Below are 20,616 nucleotides of genomic sequence, written 5' to 3' on the forward strand. Positions count from 1 at the left end.
AGCTTTATCCCTTCCACCCTTCCTTCGATTTATTTTCCCGCGGATTTCATTACGATTGTGTTTTAGCAAATTTTGCGGCTGCATATTTTTGCAGCATGTATTATAATTGATCAAAGTGCTATTATTAGTGTTAAGAAATACCTGTATATAATTTGAATGTGTTTTTTTTTGTTTAATTAAGTTATTTAATCACGAGTGATATTCTCAAGCTTTAAATGCAGTTGATAGTCAGCCCTTAAGGTTATAGTAATCTTTTAATGACAGATTAACATATTTTATCATGTTACAAAATTAGAATTATTGCAACTGATAAATTAGTAAGTAATCCGTTCAGTAATTCATTTTATACTTTTTATGATAAATGCATAAATTATAAACTTTGCTGAAATAGTAAAAGATTTGATTGCCTTTGTTTTGAAAGTTATTACTTTGCTTCCTAAAAGTTTAATGGAATGAAAATGATGGATGTCTCCATGAAAGACAGTGATCGTGATACTGATGTGGGTACTTCCCCACCTGCAAAGAAGAAATTGAGGCAAGGTATACAGCTAACGAACATTTATAATTAATTAACCCTTAGACCATCTGGTTGTTAAAAACGATGCGTTAGTACTACTGAAATAAATGATTTACAAAGTTTGTCAAGTAGACCCTAGAAGCATCAATGTAAATGTGTACGGCTAGGCATGATGCCACATGGGGCTTGTATAATGGTTAAAATATTTTAATGTAAGTAGTAAAAAATCATATTTTTATTTGTGTTATTTTTTCAGCACAATTGCCCTTTCAAAAAAGTGGTTTAACTACTCCAAATAGTACAATCAACAAGAAAAGGAAATTGACATCGCCCTCAGTGGATTGTAAAAATCGAAAGATGATAAGAATTGAATTAAAAGAAAAAGATGTTAAGAATAAAATACTGAAAACTCTAATTGATGTTAAGGAAAATCAGTCTGCTGAAGAAAATACTGAAATAGAGAAAGATCAATCTCTACTGAGCAGTCCAGATTCAAAGGAAGACTGCAAGAGAAAAAAGCCAAGAAAGGTAACTACTAAAGAGGAAAGCAAAAATCAAGAAAAGCCTGGTGCTTTAACAAGATTCTTACAAAACATAGATAAGTCACCTAAAACTACGGAACAGAATGAATCTGACAAAAATGTAAATATTAAAAATACCAGTAATATAAGTATTACAAAGTCTGAAGACTTAAATCAGAGTATTATTAGTCTTCATGAAAATTCTGATTTGATTTCTCTGTCTTCTGACAATGATTCCAATGAAGTAAAGCATTCGTCCAGCAGTGAGAAACAAAATAATGATACAGTAGACTCTTGTTCAGACTTACTAAAAACACCCAAAAAGAAATCTACTTCAAAGCTGATTCTTGCATCTAATAAGAAATTAACTCCAAAACAACTGGAAAAACAGCTTGCGAGTGCAAAAAGAAAAGCAGAGGTCCAAAGGATCAGACAAGTAAATGCTTAATAATTATTGTTCCTCATTTGAATGTAATATTTTTCTCAAGGCATTTCATGAATTATCATTCCTTAACTTTTTTCAGGAAAGGGAGCGCCAGAAAGAAGAAGAACGACAAACACGGAAAAAAGAGAAGGAGGACAAACAGAAGGAAAAAGAAGAAAAACTGAAGGCTGAAAGGGAACAAAAGAAAAGAGAAAAGGAGGAAAAAGAATTAAAAAAACAGCAAGAATTTGAGTATGAATCGTACATTGCTATTAAAGTGAAAAAAAAAGTTGTATTGAACTTGTACATTAATAAACAATGTTTTTAGACAAAAGCTAAAGGAAAAGGAAGCAAAGGAGGAAGAGCGCAGAAAACGCGAAGAAGCAAAAGAAGAAGAGAGACGTAAGAAGCAAAAAGCAGCATCGACATTTGTAAGTTTTTTCGTGGCGAAGAAGCCTGAAACGACGAAAACGATAGAGGAAGAAAAATATGCTGAAGTGAAAAATTTTATGCCTTTTGAAGTAAAGACTGATATGAAAATAGCGCCACTTTGTCGAAGGGTGCTCGACGAAAAAGATAAAGTTGCATTAGATGAATTAATTAATTCTACTGAAAAGAGCAAAGTGGATTTATACGTAGAACAGATTAGACGTAAAATTCTAATCCCGCGAAAGTCTGAGAGAACGTGGCCTCTTGAGACGAAGGACGAGGATATTACTGTCATCGGTAAGAGTTGCTATTTTAGTCTCATTGCTTTCTGTCTGTTGATGAAATTAGTAATTTCATAAATTATTAACAGAAGAAGATGACGATAACAGTCAAAATTTCGTGGATTTGACTCGAATCGTTGAGAAGCTACGACCGAAATTACTACAATTCAGTGGAAATCGGCGACCACCTTATTGGGGAACATGGAGGAAACGTAGCCAGAGTATTAACCCAAGGAATCCATTTGCTAAGGATACCGTGAGTGAACGACATTTCATTGGAATAATTTTTATTGACATCCATTATTCATTTTCTCTCTCCTAATCTTTCTTTCTTAACTTATCTAAATATGTATATTATTTATTGAATTAAGTTCAATTTTCACCAGTACAAAGCTCGCACTAATACTATCTTTACAAAATTTCTCTTTGAGATTAAGGCTTTTTACTTCGTAGTTGATCTTTACTCTCTAGCAACTGATTCTAGACATTTACATAGATTTCTGCATTTAAAAATATGGAAAAATTTGTCTTGTTTGAAATTTATTCGATGCAACAAGCACGCATATTATGATCATGAGACCACTCGAATCGCAAGGACTATTAAATTTCCGTGGGAGAAACGTTAATCTTTCTTTCATGAAATCCACGGCCTCCTTGAAACAGTGCGTAGGCATTCTTGCGATGAACTTTACGATGTTTGGCTAAATGGTCACTGCGAGCAAATCTTTTGGAGCACATTTCACAGGGATAAGGCTTTATTCCCGAATGAGATCTGCGATGCCTCGCTAGTTCATCAGAACGGCTGAATCTCCAACCACAGCCGGTCCACGTACAGGCAAATGGCTTTTCTCCCGTGTGTCGTCGTAAATGTGCTTTTAAGTGTGATGCTTTCGCATAAACCTGAAGAATCAATTGAATATTTGTAGCCAATGAGAAGGGAATAGAAACAAATGTTTATAATTATCAACAAATGTACCTTGACGCATCCCTGGTAGGTACAGGGAAAGCAACGATCTTCCACTGCGTTTACTAAGCTGCGATTGGTATAGTCGTGAGTTGCCAGTGCTGCACTAGCTGCTGAAGATATGATGAGATTCTCATCTAATTCATTGTTATTATAATCTGTAATAAGTCCATGACTTTAAAATTCTGTTATTTTTACTTTTAAGTGAGAAAGAGAAGCTTACCTATTCTATTCGTGCTCATGGACTCTTCCAGTGCTCTTAAATCAATACCAAGAACCAATAGAGGTTCTTCGCTTTGCAATGTTTGCTGTTGCGGATTTGGCAGAGGTAAATGAAGAAAGCTGTCACATCTCGAGGTACAGAGCGGCGTTCTCTCCGGCAGACCAGAATTCCAGCTTCTATCCAAGCACCACTCCAAATCGGAGCTAAGATCGCTCAATTCGCTTAAACAACCTGATCGATGAAGAAGGAAAGATTTTCTGGGTTAAAAAGAGGGGAATGCGTTGCGACAGAGGATCAAAAATATCATCGAATCGAAATATTCGTGTATCACCTGATGATGCTGTGGAGGTGCTCGTAGTCCAATCGCTCCAAGGCACTTCCGGCGAATATGTTAAGTCCGTGTAACATTCGTTTGAATTCACGGCTGTATTCGCGAGATTATCCATAATCTCGGAATCGTCACTGAGCGGAGTTCCACACGAGGTCTCGTAATCGCAAGGTAGCGTAGACGTAGTCGGAGAGAGCAGCTGTCTTTCCACGTTGGTCTCCATCGTCAGGCCAAGAGCAGAAAACAGCAGCTCATCCGCCATCTATTAACATAAAACAAACAAAAAGATACGTAAACAAAATCTGTAAGCGAAATCCTCTATAGACAATTGTCAATCGATGTAACAATTCTCATGCTCGTATTTATATTCCTCTTCAAAATTGCCGTCGCACGTTGAAACGCATGATCCTAGCCGAGTAGCTATACTTACGTCGAATATCGATGCTTCGTCGATCATGTCGAAGAGCGTTTGATCATAAGAAAAGTTCATTGATACTATTGATCGTTGGGTTTAACGAAAATTTGTTCTATTTTAAGGAGTACTTGGTGTAATCCGAATCAATATCATTCGTTGATAAAGCACTTTTGTGTCAGCTCATCGCAATAATTCTCACTGCAACGTGTACAATCTATCTTAGATATATAAAAACCACGAAAGATGCTGCATAATACTCGATGGACCCAATCTCTCTCTCTCTCTCTTTGAATCGATAGTCTTCAATGTTGAGAAGGATGAGATGATTACGTAATCGCCTAATATCAGTCGAAACGTCACTTTCCCAACGTTCACAGTTGGCACATTCCGAAAGAAATTGGTGTGCAGCAGTGCGTCACAGGCGTGTGAGTTTTGCACGAGATTACTCCTCGGTCACATTGGCGACGTTATAGTTGCTCGAAGTAACAGTAGCAGCACGTGCTCGCGCGCGCGTTTGGTCCGCGTGGGAGAGAGATGGAGCGAGCGAGAGGGGTTGAAGTGGCCGATCGGAGCGACCGGGGTACCTTCGCGCTCGAGGGTTGTGTCGAGACTGCGATCCATGGATCGTCATCGAAGACGCGAAGAGTCGTCGTCGTGTGCCTTGTCGCACAGCTCGAGATAGATAATCAAGCCTGTACCATCCGGTGCTGTCGCCGTGCAGCTCCCTAGGGATCAGACGCGCTCGGTCCGATCCAGAACACCGGTCCAGACACGCGCACCATCACCACCACCACCACTGAACCGAAAGTCCGACGAACGTCTGCGCGAATCCTCTCCCGGCCGGCCCCAGCCAACTGGACCCGATTATCCACCGATATTGCCATTTTAATATTCGCGATTGCGTCTAATGGTCCTCCTGTGACCATCTTCGCATCTCCTCTCTTATTCGCATCCACTTCTCGTCGAATCACCCAGCAACACGTGGCCTCCCTCCCCCCGATTCGCGTGGGCAGATGCCCCCCTGTGACACGCTCAACCCTTCCCTCCAGCAATTATATCACTGCTGTAAATAATCCTTTCGTCTGTTTCTCCTCAGGATCCTCCAGCGTCGTCTTCCATCGTTCTCTCCAGCCCCGTTCGCCAAAAAACATTACTGATTAACGCAAGCTTCGTTAAATGCATACACAAGTAAACAAGTCGATTTAGATACGTTATCAGGCCTCGTCGTCTCTTCATGTTTCACCAGTGGTCCATAGATTCGCTCGATTCGCTTGGACCATATCGAGAGCTTTCTTCTCTCAATGGAAATATTTCTTTCTCCGTGCAAGCAGCGGAAGGGGTATCATTGAAAACCGTTGAGAGAAGATTGTGGGACGTGTGTGCGATGTATCGCACGTAGGACGCCATGAGCCGGAGGATTCGAGCCCTCGTGGTCCACTCTCCCACGAGTTTTTAGCCTCGATCGCGTTATTCAACAATCGAGATGCACATGGGCAGTTGCTCGATTGGCGAAATCAAGCTTGATTTGATAGTACTGGCGCCGTGATTTTCAATAGACAGATTCGTCGAGTTTCATTTTCAATAGATAAGCAGATGTATAACTACGAACGACGATTTTTTCTCCCTACGTCTCTACGTTCGTAACGATGCAAAACAAACAGAGCGGTGAGAAATGATAGAAAAATTATTGTTAGCATGGATAAATGTATACCTCGTGTGTTTCAGGAGAAATTTCTTACTGGTGATGGGTTAAAACTTGGTCCAGAAACTCGCACGTTTGTTGGAAATGGAGAGAGTAAGAGTAAGAGACGTGCGTTTAACATTTGGCAAGTACACTCGGATAAAGTGGATGCACTTTATCGCGAGTTTATTCGGGGAGTCATAATTGGTGTTCATTATTGCACGTATTAATAAGTAAATTCACGCTTGATATCAGAAGGAACGAGATTCAGATGTTGCGCCATACAGCCGATTTGGTAGGAAGAGGCTTATAACCGAATTGATATATACATATACCAATGGAAACTCTGAGCCATATATTTTCAATGAAGGAGCGATTCGATGTAACTAGCGGCGGTTTTGACCCAAAGCTGCACGGGGACCTCCAAGTCGATAAGGTGTTCGAGGAGTCATCGAGAGTTCGAACGCTTCTAGTAAGCTTATCAAGGCCACCAATACCTGACCTCGGATCACCACAGTTTGCACGGATTTTTCAATTTTCACCGAGATATCGATGCCCTCTTTTATAACGATATTTTCGTTCAAGTGGGCAAGAGAGAGAGAGAGAGAGAGAGAGAGAGAGAGAAAGAGAGACTACACTGATTCATTATCGAAGCTCCCTTATCGTTGACCAAATATTTTAATTAGTTTTCCCTAATCTAATCCCAGAGAGAATTACCATACTGGACGATACTAGTACGTTGTTGATGGGTATATGCCCAATAAAATTGTTTCTTTGGCGATTGGTCCATTACGACCACTCTGAAGAATATAATAATCAATGTCACAAATGCCGACCTTAAAGACGTGACAAATTTGCGCGTACTTTACGTCTCTCGTCAGTTTCGCACAGATTCGTGACGTTCGTGTGTTACCGGATATTTAGATAAGTCGCTGAGCTTGATATTTGTCGCTGGCCCTGCCAGCATTATGAAAACCAGACCACGATAATGTACTGGGTGACTCTCGAGCACTCTCCATCGAGAACCATATAACATCATCGATAGATAATGCATTCGAGTAGAAAACTCTCTCCAATGTATGGACATTAAAGAGACGATGCAGCGATTAGAAATTAAAAGTTTTAATGGCAAAATCGAAAGGATCGTATCTAGCCTAGCCGAGAACTAACGAAGATGTGCAAAAATTGTTTTTTATAAGGAAAGAAAGGACTCTGAAGCGGTATCCCGTTCCGCAGACCGAGGACAATGTTTTTCATATGCATTAAAAATGGGTCACTCTGTACAGTATGATCCATCGACATGGTTTATCTGGCGAATTGACCGGGTATATCTGGCACGAGAACCCTTATCCACCGCACTTGCGCCTTTGTGACGCTGACACTAGCACGTGCGGATATCGAGCAGATTTCCCGTTTTATGCATTCTCATACATGCGTAATTCTCATCTTCTTCCTGTATTTATTTAAATATTTACATGGATTTCTATTTCCATTCTCGTCGAATCCACGGACAGTCTTATATATATATTGATGCTTCGAACTTTTCTTCATTTTCTCTCGCATTTCTTCAAGAATTTCACGTGGATTTAAAAAAAAACGTTGTATATAATAGATTTTATTAAATTTAATCAGTTAATTGCTGTGTCAATTCGTTCCATGAACGGATATCAGCTAAATTTTCCGTCTCGTATTTTATTATCGCATTTGCGTACATGTTTCTTTCCTGCAGATATATTCTTTTTATCACCTATGATGTATTAATTATCTCTATTTACGCATTTCATTATGAATCCCATTAACCATTTACGCGTGTCTAACTCGTTCAGGATCGTCGTACAACACAATGGACTACCCCAGTTGTTTTTCCAATTAAACGTTCACCCGAGAATATTGTATTATGATGAAATTCGTAAGGACTTCAGGTTCGTTTTAACATCGTGCTATATATATATAGCACATTGTTGCTCCCTCCAAGTTTATTAATGAAGCCGAAAGAATGGCGTAGTAAGAGAATGTTGAATGAAAACAGCTTGTGGGTGTATGCAGGTGTCTAGAAATTTGTCGGAATAAATTTGAAATGAATTTAATCGCTAGGCAGTTGGCGTATGACAGCGATAAAGCACCGAATAAGCTGAGACTCGAAGTGCTAGAAAAGTTTGTTTTCGTATTCCGAATTTAGCTGAGAAGTGCGGAAAGTCACGAATGCCTTACGTGTTGGTAATCTTGGCAAGTTTGGACATTTGGCGAGGTAAAACGTGAGATTAGCGTTTCTATTTGGGTGTATATATATATATATAGGAAGTTGACAGGGAAGGATCTCGGTCGATGCGCAAGAAACCTTATCGAAACGAGCGGCGTATACGCATACGCGTACATGTATACATGTATATATATACTCGCGTTTAAAAGCCTCGGCGATGACGCGTTTCAATTAATAAAGAGAGAGAGAGAGAGAGAGAGAGAGAGAGAGAGAGAGAGAGAGCATGCAGAGTCGAACATATCAATATGTAAGCTCGGAAAAAATTGCTCGCCCGTGCATCATTAAGCGTGCACGGTGGTAAATTTTCGCCGACATTTTATCCGTCCGATAATGATTATTTTCTTTTGACCCAGTGGAAATTGCGGGAAAGCTCGCTTATGAGAACTCTAGCGGATAATCCCTCTTGAATTTTTCCTCGTCGTGTAATTATCCGCTTTTACCGCTCCGCCCTTAATAACGCGCGCGAGAGCTACAACAAATAGCCATTTCTCTTCTTTTTCCTAATATAAATTCGTGGAGATAGCATCGCGATCTTCAATTACCAGATTTTTATTTATACACCGTTGAAGCTCATCCCTCCCACCACCCCGCCGGCTTTAAGCTCCTTTACGAAATAAGTGAACCGTTGCATCTGCTCAATTTTAATATTTTGCATTTCTCTTCAGGATAACGCACGTATTTGTCTAATGACGCATTGTAGGATTTACCGTGTTATGCACATTATAATGCTATTGCGGATGCGTTGTGCTTTAATTGGAAAGTTAAAACCTCGGCTTGTTAGTATCCAACTTCGTTACAGCCGTAATGTGCGCGCCAAGGAAAGTTCACTCGAGAGCTAACCCTAAAAACTTATATTAATTACGTTGTACCGCATTGAGCCGTTATCGCATTGAGCTTAATGGTGCCTGTGTAAAAATCACCTGCTCCGTGCAAATGTACCTCACGTGGAGCCAAACCGAAAGTTTCGCCCGCTATTAGCCTCGTAACGCGTGCGAAAGAAAAGAAACACTCTTCTATTCTTATCCAAAGCGGTAAAGTGAGTTTTGTCATGTGGAAAAATTCTACTTGAACGACTGCCTTGTGGAAAATCGCGACGACCTGCAATTTGTTTTCTCCTTGCTGATTGTTATTTTGTTTTCTAGGTATTCACGGCTCGCTCCTATCAGTTCCGAAGGCACTTTTGGAATAAAAAAGAGAGGAGATCTTATAACGGCTAATGAATGTTTTGTATTTGACGATATCTCCCTGACAGTTCCCGGATGCAGTTGTTTCAGATAGGCACACATAGTTTGAATAAAGTGTAGGAGACACGGGCCAAAAATTTGGAAATAAATCAGTTCGATTGGACCTTAATCTCCGGCGTGTGGGACAAGGAGCAAAGGCATTATCTTAATGGAGCATAAAACAGTCATTACAGATGGCCCGCCGGGTGACAACGCGTTGTAAATATAAAATGTATTCACCAAGCATCTCTCGCTGTGTGTGTGTGTGTGTGTGTGTTTGTCATGCCGACATCACAAGTGGCTTTTCCCAACACTTCAGCAGCAGCATCGGCGCCTTCCCGCGCCTCGACTTGGTGACTAATTAGCTGTCATCGAGACCACTTGACATTCGGTTGGAATTCTTCAAAACCTGTATATTTCCTTCGCTCTATTTTGGCGTTAAATTATTTCTCCGTTTGTAAAGCAACATATTTTCTAATTGTAATATGCGTAAAAGCGAACAAATTCATGATTTATCTCGTTTGTTTTTTTAATCAGATGTCGCAGAATCATGACAAAATTCTGTGCATCGAGTGCATCTGTTTTAAAACATTTTGGGATTTCATTCCTCGTGCAGGATGCGGGGAGGATAGTAGACACAAAACGAGCATAATTCATAGAGATAAAATTTATCGGTACTTGAAAAATACTTAAGGAGATCAGCAATGGTCTTATGCAGAAACAGAGTGGAGAGGTCATGGTGTAAAAAGGAATCCAGGAGTCTTGGCTCTTTTCCACGCAGTCCCTTTATTTCCTTTTTCGGGAACTCGAGCAGATTTGGGAAAAGTATATGGATAGATTTCTAAAAGAAGGAAATAGCCGTACCATCAAGTACCTCGATAGTTCCTAGGGCTGCCAAAAGCTGCTGGACGATTGTTTTTCTTTCTTCTTGAAAAGTCACTGTTGCTTTTTTCATCACGTTTCAGTGACGTTAGGACCGATTGATCAAAGAAGGATTACGCTTCTCTCCAATAATAAATTAATGTCTCGAGAACGTCTTGTAATTGATGCTCGCGTAGGGTTGAAAACGACGTTGATTTATCGAACAAAGGATCCCGTTCCATCGTGCGAAAAAGAAGAAAAACAGACAATTTATTGACTTTTAGGCAATGAAACGTTACCATAATCTGTACACTGATTCGTTTGCCTTTTGTTTAATTAATATTTGAGAATTATTAGTCTCGAGTCAGCTCACCTCAAATCCATTTTTCTTTTCAGTGGACTTGCCTTACGATGCGCAGCTATCCTTTCGCGAATCACTCGAATCACTAAATATGAAATTAGCTACTCTAACAGCTACCAAATAGTACGATCAGACGATGAGAGCCGCGTGCTGCTAAATCTTAGTAATTTGAAGCAATCAACCAACTATAAAAAACATTATACAATTACTGCACTTACTCTTTTAATGAGAACTATAAAACTGAGAACAAGCTCTACATATTGATAGACTCTCGTTTACTCCGCATTTACCTCGTGACTAAGAGAATGAAAACACATGCACCATCACGAACGTTTTGTAGATGCTTATATGGGTGTGATATAGTGCCTCAAGGAAGTCGGAGAGATACCGACGTCCTGCTTATTCATGGCAGGATCCAGTTGAAGCTCATGGTCGTAATCTAAATTGGAGAAAACAGAATGGAAAAAACATCACACAGATAATACGATTACATTAAAAATAGAGCTCTAAATTCTTTCATTTCAATCTCTGTCATGTATTCGAAATAATGAACAATGACTATATTTGTATTGTAATAAAATCTAACGCAATATTTATTTTGCAGAAATGGTTTGATTACGAAATCGATTCCGATGAAGAGTGGGAGGAAGAAGAGCCCGGTGAATCCTTGCGCGGCTCCGATGATGAAAGAGAAGAAGAGAATCAGGACGACAATGAATACGACGAGGATCATGAATTTTTGGTTCCTCATGGGTAGGTTTAAATGTACTTTTCTTACAGTAGTTATATATTATGAACTATGCTAAGCTGTGAACTGTAAACGTTTTAGGTATTTATCCGGTGAAGAAGCAAAAGAATGCGACGAGGATGGAGAAGAAGACATGGTATGCGTTTTAGTACTTTTGTCGTATTATCGAAGATCTGCTGTATAATAGTTTTATTGATTTCCATTGCAGTCGCCAGAGATGCGAAAATTCAAGTTGAAGTTATTAGGAGAAGAGTTCGATGCTGAAAGAAATTCAAAGATCTCAAAATTAAAACCACGGATAATAGGGTGTATTTGGCAAGGGTTGGATAACTCATTTCCTGAAAATGGTGTTGTATATTAATTTTTGTAACAATTTTAAAGTCAAATGGCAATCACGATTGATATATGATTTGAACGTTTTTATTTGCAGTGTTTTCAAAAACTGTTGAGTTTCTACAAAAACGGAAAGCTTGGGTTCATCAAATACCTGTTGTGCTTCCATCAGCAGTGGATGCCGATAGCGTAGTAAGTTCCGAGTCTTCTGCTTTGGTATCGCGAACCTCTATTGGGTCCAAGAAAACCAAAGTACCAAAAGAAGCTATTCCCGACCTAATTCGTTTAGTTCATGGAAATCCACATGGACGAGTGTTCCTCGTGAAAGAGTTTATTGCGTTTTGGAATAACAAATCGGAAAACCTTGGGGAAAATAAAATTTACAAAGCAAGCTTGTCGCAAAAGATTCGAGATATTGCCAAATGGATGGCGTGGCCGGAGGAAGGTCCAATGCATGGAAGGGCATGTTGGTATGTTTATGAAGATAATAGAAAGGAATATTTCGGCGATGTAGGACTCAGTGCACCAAATCGCTGGACGTACACACTGAAACCCAACAGGAAAAGCGATTTCCTGGACCAGTTAGATAAATCAGATAAAGAAGAGAGTGAAAAACCAAAAGAAAAGAAATATGCTCCCTTAATTACACAGTTCACGAGAAAGCTTACGCAAGAGGAAATGAAAACACAATTGATTTCGAGCCCTACCGTTTGCCTGGACCAGATAGATAAATCAGATAAGGAAGAGAGTAAAACTCCGGAAGAAAAGAAATATGCTCCCTTAATTACACAGTTTACGAAGAAGATTACACAGGAGGAAATGAAAACACAATTGAATTCGAGTCCTACTGTCGCAATTACAAAAATATCTTCTCCAACTGCTACGAAACTTGCAATGGACACAACGTCTAAACAAGACACAGTCTCAAAAACTCCACAATTAGCATCCATTCAAAGAGTACCTAAAAGGGCAACTTTAATTTCGGTCGCACGGGGTGAAGAGTTTAATGAATCATCTAGAAAGAGTTTATTGGAAAAATTTGTGAATCGCGAGATGACAAGAAAAGAAGTATCTGTTACAGAAAACGATGATATTGATGATTGCATTGGAGTTTCAAGTACCTCGGTGGATAATGACAAAAATAATGTAAAGGTAGTAGATAATATTGACTCACCCAAGTCTTCCAAACTTTCAATGGACGTTGATAGAAATACAAAGATTAAAACTCCTATTAATAGACCTTCATTGGTAAAAAAATCACAAAAGAAAAAAGGCACAATTAAAAAAAAGATTAAAAGCGAAACCTTGAAAAAAAAATTGGTTGTTAAATCTGATATTAAAAGTACAGTCGAAGAGGAAGATGTAATAACCTTGGACTAATTTTAGTCAGGCAGTACACTCATTGGCATTATAATCAAGGAACGATTATCTATCTAAAGCAAGATGTGCATATTTTACTGTTTTATTTAATATTTTTTTTTTGCTTCAAAACATAGTATACATATACAAACGAAAGCTCGCGTACAATTTACCTGGTTTGTTAATCGTATAATAATTTTATAAGTGGTATTAAAATATAACCATCTATGTTAGAATTATAATCATAAAGTAGTAAGAATATGAATAAGATTTATCAGCAACTTATGTCAAAACAAAAGGGTTTTAGGAGACTAATTTTAAGGATTCTTTTGATGAACAATTGGTTGCACGGCTATTACAAATTTGTAAAGAAAATTTTTTAAATTCTTCTTTTATGGAATGATTGCTCTTTAATTAGCACCGTATTTATACGAAAGATTAAATATGTCGTTGGCTCTGGAGATGCAGGTGCATACGCGAGTATACTGCTGATAAGTGCTACGCCACATTGAAAAAACCGCAGAATTTACAAATTTGTATAAAAGATTTTTAACGACACAGTGTGACCCATTGTTCATTAACAAAAGTTGCCTAAAGTTAACCCCACCTTCCACCTCCACCCCCTTTACCTAATAACCTCTTAAAGTGTTGATATACGATGTCGCTGATAGACCCTGTATATTGTAATTTTTTAAATCCTATATGGCGTCGGTATGCGTAGTTCTGTAAATTTGAAACTTAATATTGTTATTGATGTCGAATGTATTAGGCGAAAGAAAACTGATTACATTCGTCAGATCTCCTCTTGGAGTTTGTAAATCTGGTTTCAGATTAAACTATTTTTACCAACGATTTATTTTTTTAACAATAATCTTTCTAGATAATTAACATTAAAGGACACAAGGAACAAAGAAATTATAATCATTGAAGATATTGGAAAGAGAAAGCTTTCTCAAAAGTGTATGTTAATAATATTTGATAATTATAATACAGTATAATTGTAACTAATAAATATAAAATTATATTTTATAGAGATTCCTTAACAAGTATTGATTAAATGACTTGTACTATTCGAATATTGATTTACGCTAACATACTTAAGGAAGAGAAATTAACTTTTGTTAAAGACCCAAGACTTTTGGATTATCATATAATTTTGTTGTTCGTGGTAGAAAATGAATGTTATAAGAAGAGAAAAGAAATTGTTAGGAAATTTACAAAACTTGCGTTGAAACAATGTACCTATAATGTGCTTTTACCGTTAGTTTTTTATTGCGTTGGGGTGTTTTCTATAATCGAGTATTTAACTGTATAGATGGAAACTTGTCCCATTTCACAGTGCAGGCACTTTATGGTTAATGCCTCATAGATTGTCGTATACATACGACGGATATCTATTTTTACATAATTATGAATGGGCCAGCGGGGTTAATGATATCTCCATTTTTCCATGACGTATCGCTTATCGTGGGAACGATCTCATCATCCTTCAAGTACTCATTATCCAGCCAGCCAGCCACATATCGGCTTCAAGTAAAGGAGCAGGATCGTAAAGAATCCTTTCCGGTCTTCAAGTCGAGCAATTATCGGCCGCGGGTGCAAATAAATCGCTTCACGGAATTCTTCTAGGATTCCGCCGATCGAGCGCAGTATTATTCAGCATTCCACTAGTTTTTACCCAATCAAATCGATATCATTCTTTTAATAAAAACATCTAAATTATCAAGATTTTATTGCCTAGCTCCTATCCCATAATATTCCTATTTCCTCGGTACAGTTTAGTATTAAAATTAGTTGTCTGAAAAGTCAGATAAGCCGTTTTGTTATTGCTCTTCAGTCGGCAGAATGAAAATCGAGATGAGTCGAGAGGAAGTTTTGTAGCTTCGGGGGTTTTGGGCTCGCGCGCAACATATGGCTGAAATAACGAGAGGCGCCTTTGAGATTGCGGCAATTACCGAATCACGTCCCGGGAACCTTCAGCTGGATGGTCAAACAATCAAATCAGATCAAAACTTTGCTCCTTTCGCTTTCTAGTGGGCCATAAGACACTCATGGAGAACGGCAGCGTACTCTTTTACTGGTCTCGTTTAAACCAAAAACTTGTAACATGCAGTTGCGCGTTTCAAAGGGAATGTCCACAGGGATTATACAAAGGTCAACACATAGGGAGAGTTTTTGAAGTTTTCTGGAGACTCAATATTGATATGTTATGTATTATTTTTCGCTGAATCTTTTAATCCTATCCTAAAATTCCTCTATCAGTTCTATATATAGTCTCCAGGATTTTTCCACGTTTAAGTATACCAAAATACCTGCTTTAGACTGTTTTCAACGATCTAAGCTATCGGTATAGCATTGGTTATATAACGCCACTCTTTTTTTCGAAATAATATTAAATCAGAGGTATTAGAAAATTTTTAGATTTCGGCGATACCATTTGTCTTTGTCTAGATACGTCAATTTCCATTTTTTACGTTTAGGAACTACCAAAATGACGGTGAAAATATTTAGCTAAGAAAACTACTGCACCTGCGAATTGCATTTTGTTTATCTTGTAGTGTACCCTTACATTCAAGGTCAACACAGCTGTAAAGATCAGCTGGTAGTCAGGCTTTTCTCAAAAAATTTATATAGCCCAGAAACCCATCCATGTAATAGCCAAAATTCCAGAGCTTTTTAATTTTTCCAAAACACCTGACTTACAAATGATCTTTGCAGTTATTGTAACCTTGAGCGTTAAAGTACACGATGATACCATGAAAATGCCACCTGGAGGTAGGCCTGTTTTCTTAAATTTACACTTTCATCGTCATTTTGGTAGCATCCGAACGTTAAAAACTGGAATTGGTGCATCTCACTGAAGATAAATGGTATCGCTGTAATCTAAATATTTTCTTATACCTCTGATCCAATATTATTTCGCAAAATATAGAGTGGGGCTACATAACCAATGCAGTCGATAATATAGATCGCTGAAAACAATCAATAACAGCTATTTTGGCAGCTAAAGATAAAATATTTTGGAAACTATACAACTGATGAGAAAAATTAGTATCATCTTCGTAAATAAGCAGTTTATAACTGTAGGCAAAAATGAATGAAGAAATGTTGAAAGATTGTTGATTATTGTTAAGTAGCGTTTTTTATCGAGTCAAACGTAACGTAAACGGAGAAATATCTGAGTAGATCGAGTCGTAACTGATTCAGACCATTTTGATTAGGATCAAGCTCTGGCGGAAGTAGCGCATGGGAAGTAGTTTGAAAGTAGATTAGATGCGACTCGGCCAATCAGTGTTTTATACCAATTAAAACCTGAAGCATCATCAAGATCGACATCTCAAGTAGAATAGTATGAATAATGAGCACACACGAATGTCTTTTTTTTTTACTTTTAAGCCCCAATACGAGAACATATAGGTATATATGTATATACATATATAGTGGTGTCGTTTTGCGAAACAAAGCTATTGGATTTTGGCAACGGGCTACTGGAACAAAGTATATAGAGGAGTTTGTGCACGAAAGCTGAAGAAACGGTCAAGGAGGAGAAGAGAAGATTGAGAAAGGTGAAAAAAAATGGTGGAGGCGCGCGTGATGAACAAGCGATAATTATCGAGAATAAGAGTGCTATCCCTGTGTCGGTATATATTATGTTATATATACAAGTGGTGGTTCGGTGGTGATCGGTGTTTTGGGTCCGAGTCTTTTTCGTCCACTTACGCAGAAAACCAGTTAATTTCCAAGGGAAGGCAGGGATCGTTACGCGGAGTCGAGTCGTACTGAAAACGTCTGAGATCGGTGGAAGAAGCGGATACGGACAATGTTTCAGGCAGCTGGGGATGGCTGGCAGCAATTTGGATGAATTAAGCCTGGCCAACGACGCAGCCTTGTATGGAACGAGTCGATGAGAGACTCGCTATTCCAAACTCGAAGCTTCCTTCCTCGGCCATCCATGCCGATTCACCCGTTGCGATTCCATTTTTTCCCACTTTCTCGGCACTAAAATTAATCTGCCCTCGTTCTTTCCTTCCTTCCTCCCTTTTCAAGCTCTGGATCCTCTTCCGAGCCGCGAAAAAGGACTGACTACCTACGAAACTACAAATTAACCTCTGTTTCCGCTTAATAAAACTTTAATCGTCCCGCAGCGGTTTTATCGAGGATCGATCGACCGAGAAGTCAGCCATTTTCTTCGGTAACACCCTCGTACATGCACGAGAAACGTGTTTTAAGCTGGTACTCTTATATTCCCGTATATATATATATATATATATATACGAGAAGGATGACAAACGCTAATTGCGCGAGGCTCTCCGTGTGATTATTGGTGATTTTCATCTTTGCAGTGACCGGTCGAAATTAGAAAAGTGCTGGTGCAAGAGTAAAAGGAACAGGTTACGATCGAACGAGCAGCTGCCACGGTCGAGGAGACCAAGTGTAGCGAGGAGGAGGATGAAGAAGAAGAAGAAGAAGAAGAAGAAGTGGAGGAGTAGGAGGAATAGGGGGGGGGGAGGAAAAAGTTGAACGTTGAGATATCACGCGAAAGGGTAAAAGAGAGAGAGAGAGAGAGAGAGGGAGAGGGGGGGGGGGGGTGGATGGTGGTGGCGAAGACAATGACCTGGCATTCAGGGCCTCGTAAAAAGGACGGGAATGTCACTGAATGACGGACCGCGGCTGGTAAGTAATTCTCCAGCAATTACATAATTACTCGTGGTTAGTCTTGGCGCTTCTCCCTGGCTGACCGCGAGCGCGAGCTCAGTCGTTACGATATTTACTACTATATAATGGCTGCCTCTCTACCATTTCCCCTTGCCTCCCGGGGAAAAAGTCTGTCGAGCAAGGACACTCCTCGCCTCGCTCGCTCTGGCCCTCCCCACTCCAATAACAACAGTATCCACTTGTGCTTTCCACGTTTTATGCCCGACTGGCGACCAAACTTCAACGACCCATCCCCTATAATTTGTACACTTACGTGTATATATATATATATATATACAAGAGAGATTGCTTATATTGCTCAAATGTTAAAACATCACTCTTCTTCTACACCACCAGAATCTTATCCCCTTTTACCACGGATCCTCGATACCGAGAAATATTCCGGACCAGCAGAGTCAAGTTTCGGTCGATAATAAAGCTCTCTTCAGGTAATCTCATTGAATATTCAAAGAAGGTTTCATTTGGAAATCTTTCCATCAATTATCCGTAACCCTTGGTCGAATAGCGCGGTATTATTTAAAAGCCATTTCATTGGGAACGTGTTTTTGCAGTCGTGATCGATAGTTAGCGAGAATCTGGGAGGAGAACTTGAAGAAGCAGAAGAAGCAGAAGAAGAAGAAGAAGAAGAGAGCATCTTGGTCGGCATGAAACGGTAACGCGGTGCGGACGGTAGTCGCGTGATGGTTACGCAGAGGGGAAGGAATATGGTGAGAGCCTAATATCCTCCATGGTATAGTATAAGAAGAAGAAGAAGACGACGACGACGAAGAAGAAGCGGTAGTAAACACGCCGTTACTATGTTGAGCGTGCGAGCGTCATCGACGATTAGCAATTTGCATGGTTACGGCGATATTCCCACCGTTCCGTGGGGTCCGTGTCTTCCGTGGCGCCGAAAACTGGCCCCAGCCCCCTCCTCTCCCCCCATCATCCTCCTGTAACTCCAAATCCTTCTAGCGTCCGTTTCGAGCGAATAAACGCGCTTCGGAAAAAACATGCCCACCGTACACTGTATTTAACATTGCCAACCCACCTCTCTACTCCTACTTCGATACGTGTTATTTCACCTATTTTACTCGCTGCAGTATCCCCTTTTTTATTTCTTACTCCCTATACCTTGCACCACACCCTTTACACTTGCTCCTTATTGCTTTCATTTTCACAGCGAGAAAGCTCCTTATTTTCTCACACCAACTCCCAGCTTTCTTTCAACCGCTCTGCAAGTATCGTATATATGGACACTTGGTATATTAATAAAATTTGGTCTATTAGTCCAACGAACTAGGAGATCCAGTGGGATAAAGTCAAGGGTAAGAAAGGACTGAGAAGGAAGAATGGCAGAGTGGATAGAGGCCTGAGTGCGGATGAGAGCAGAGCTAGCGGCGGTCAAGAACTCGGCGAGAAAGGTTTCGGTATCGATCATCGGTAATAAATTTTGCTACAAATTGCTGGTCACCCCGGCGACCTTTGCCGGTTCACGGGAGGGGGGAGGGATGCTGCGAGAGAGGATTGGCAAAGCAAACAACAATAATAATTATTTGATAGGAGTCGCGAGACAGGGCCCCGGCTCGTTGCTCAGCGATATCTGTAATAGGCTGTTCTACTCGACCAACCTGTCGGCCACCGTCCAGAATAAATGACCTCTGAGATTTCGCGTGGAAACTACAAGCACACACACACACACACACACAAATACAGCTGTACTAGCGAGCAAAAGAAAGATACGAGCCGATCCATTCCATTTGCGAATGGATGATCGCTCTTTGAATCTTCAACTCCCCAGCAACAACTCTAGATTTGCCATTAATGCAAAATAGCCGATAAGAAATAAACGTTTCACGAGCAGCGCGCAAAACAAATGAAAGATAATCGTCCAATAGGAAAAACTGCCGGAAGCGAATAACAATCGGTGGAGAGTCAGGTTGCCAACGTAGAAATACAGGTAATTATGTTTATGAGCGAGGGTGTACGTATACGTATGTGCATACAATATATATACGTATATAGGATATAGAACAGAGGCTGCTCGCTCCTACGAATGTGCAATGAATGGGGGCCAGCGTGGAATTCGTTATTGACCGTGCAAGTGCATCGGAAAACGGTGGTCGCGTGCAAGCGAAATTTGCTTCGAGATATCGCGTAAAACTTTCACTGCAAACTGGCAGCCAATGGCAAATATGTTTTTCTAATGAGTAAATCCATTAACTTGTATCTCGCGCAAGACTCTTCGTATCGCAATTATACTTTGTCAAATTACTGAGTGATATTTCTCTTCTCGATTGGACTCTTTCCCCGCAGTCACGAGAGAGAGAGAGAGAGAGAGAGAGACTCGGCCGAGTTTATTGCAGAATATCCGCTGCGGATAAGTATAACCGAGAGGTGCAGCATCGTGTTTTCCTTCGCTGCGGGTGGTCTCGGTGCGCGCGCGCGCGCGGAAAAACTCGGAAGGTTTTTGCGAAAAGTCGTGTGGCCGTGGAGCAGCTGACAGGTCGCTTTTGAAAATGACCAGATTGACAGGGCGAATAGCGGGGGGGGGGGGGGATTTAATGATACAGTGGTAAGCGAGTGGATCCTCCCGCTGCTAATTAAAATACGCTGGAGGAATACATTACGGTTAGCTAGGGAGGTGCGGCGCGGAGCGGCGCGGCGCGAGAGGAAAACTACGCCCACTGCGAGGCCGATTTGACACTTCGTTATTTGCCGACTTCGTGGGACCCTGTCATTAAAACGAGATTAGTCTCGTAATCGTAAAGTCCGGGCGTGCGTGCGGAACATTGGTCTCAATGTAAAATAAGGGCGGTAATAAGGACCAGTCGTATTTCAAGAGCGTGTCAAACTGAGAGAGCCCTGGCGTTCTACATCCAAAGGTGCGTTAGAACGCTAGATGCATTCTTCTCTGGAACCCTCTAAATTACCTTTCGCTAGCCATCGAGAGCATCCCTTCCTTCCTATCCAATAAATAAAAGCTATAATTA

At 40.0% G+C, this 20,616-nt stretch overlaps 2 protein-coding genes across 8 annotated transcripts; one reads left to right on the forward strand and one right to left on the reverse strand.

The window, feature by feature from the left end:
- Nucleotides 1–60: 60 nt before the first annotated feature.
- Nucleotides 61–14,588, forward strand: LOC136778043 (chromatin assembly factor 1 subunit A-B-like). 4 transcript variants are annotated; one of them, XM_066734650.1, is made up of 10 exons: nucleotides 61–317; nucleotides 392–540; nucleotides 774–1,474; nucleotides 1,563–1,714; nucleotides 1,791–2,188; nucleotides 2,262–2,428; nucleotides 11,093–11,241; nucleotides 11,318–11,372; nucleotides 11,445–11,583; nucleotides 11,667–14,588. In XM_066734650.1, the coding sequence occupies exons 2-10, from the start codon at nucleotides 453–455 to the stop codon at nucleotides 12,947–12,949; spliced, it is 3,132 nt and encodes a 1,043-aa protein (XP_066590747.1). In that variant the 5' UTR covers nucleotides 61–317; nucleotides 392–452; the 3' UTR covers nucleotides 12,950–14,588. The 4 variants fall into 4 exon arrangements, with proteins under 4 accessions (XP_066590747.1, XP_066590748.1, XP_066590746.1 ...); XM_066734651.1 differs by having other exon boundaries at nucleotides 422–540; XM_066734649.1 differs by having other exon boundaries at nucleotides 61–540.
- Nucleotides 2,449–10,723, reverse strand: LOC136778044 (uncharacterized). Of its 4 annotated transcripts, none has more exons than XM_066734657.1 (5): nucleotides 10,501–10,723; nucleotides 3,691–3,949; nucleotides 3,360–3,590; nucleotides 3,149–3,294; nucleotides 2,449–3,072 (listed from the first exon to the last, which is right to left on the reverse strand). In XM_066734657.1, exons 2-5 carry the CDS (start codon nucleotides 3,947–3,949, stop codon nucleotides 2,773–2,775), a joined length of 936 nt encoding a protein of 311 aa, XP_066590754.1. In that variant the 5' UTR covers nucleotides 10,501–10,723; the 3' UTR covers nucleotides 2,449–2,772. The 4 variants fall into 4 exon arrangements, with proteins under 4 accessions (XP_066590754.1, XP_066590751.1, XP_066590753.1 ...); XM_066734654.1 differs by lacking the exon at nucleotides 10,501–10,723 and adding an exon at nucleotides 10,141–10,475; XM_066734656.1 differs by lacking the exon at nucleotides 10,501–10,723 and adding an exon at nucleotides 10,131–10,266.
- Nucleotides 14,589–20,616: the final 6,028 nt, after the last annotated feature.

The sequence above is a fragment of the Prorops nasuta genome, unplaced genomic scaffold (genome assembly GCF_024137725.1).
Source record: "Prorops nasuta isolate Cenicafe-Biocafe unplaced genomic scaffold, Cenicafe_Pnas_1.2 PNAS00013, whole genome shotgun sequence".
Lineage (NCBI taxonomy): Eukaryota > Metazoa > Arthropoda > Insecta > Hymenoptera > Bethylidae > Prorops > Prorops nasuta.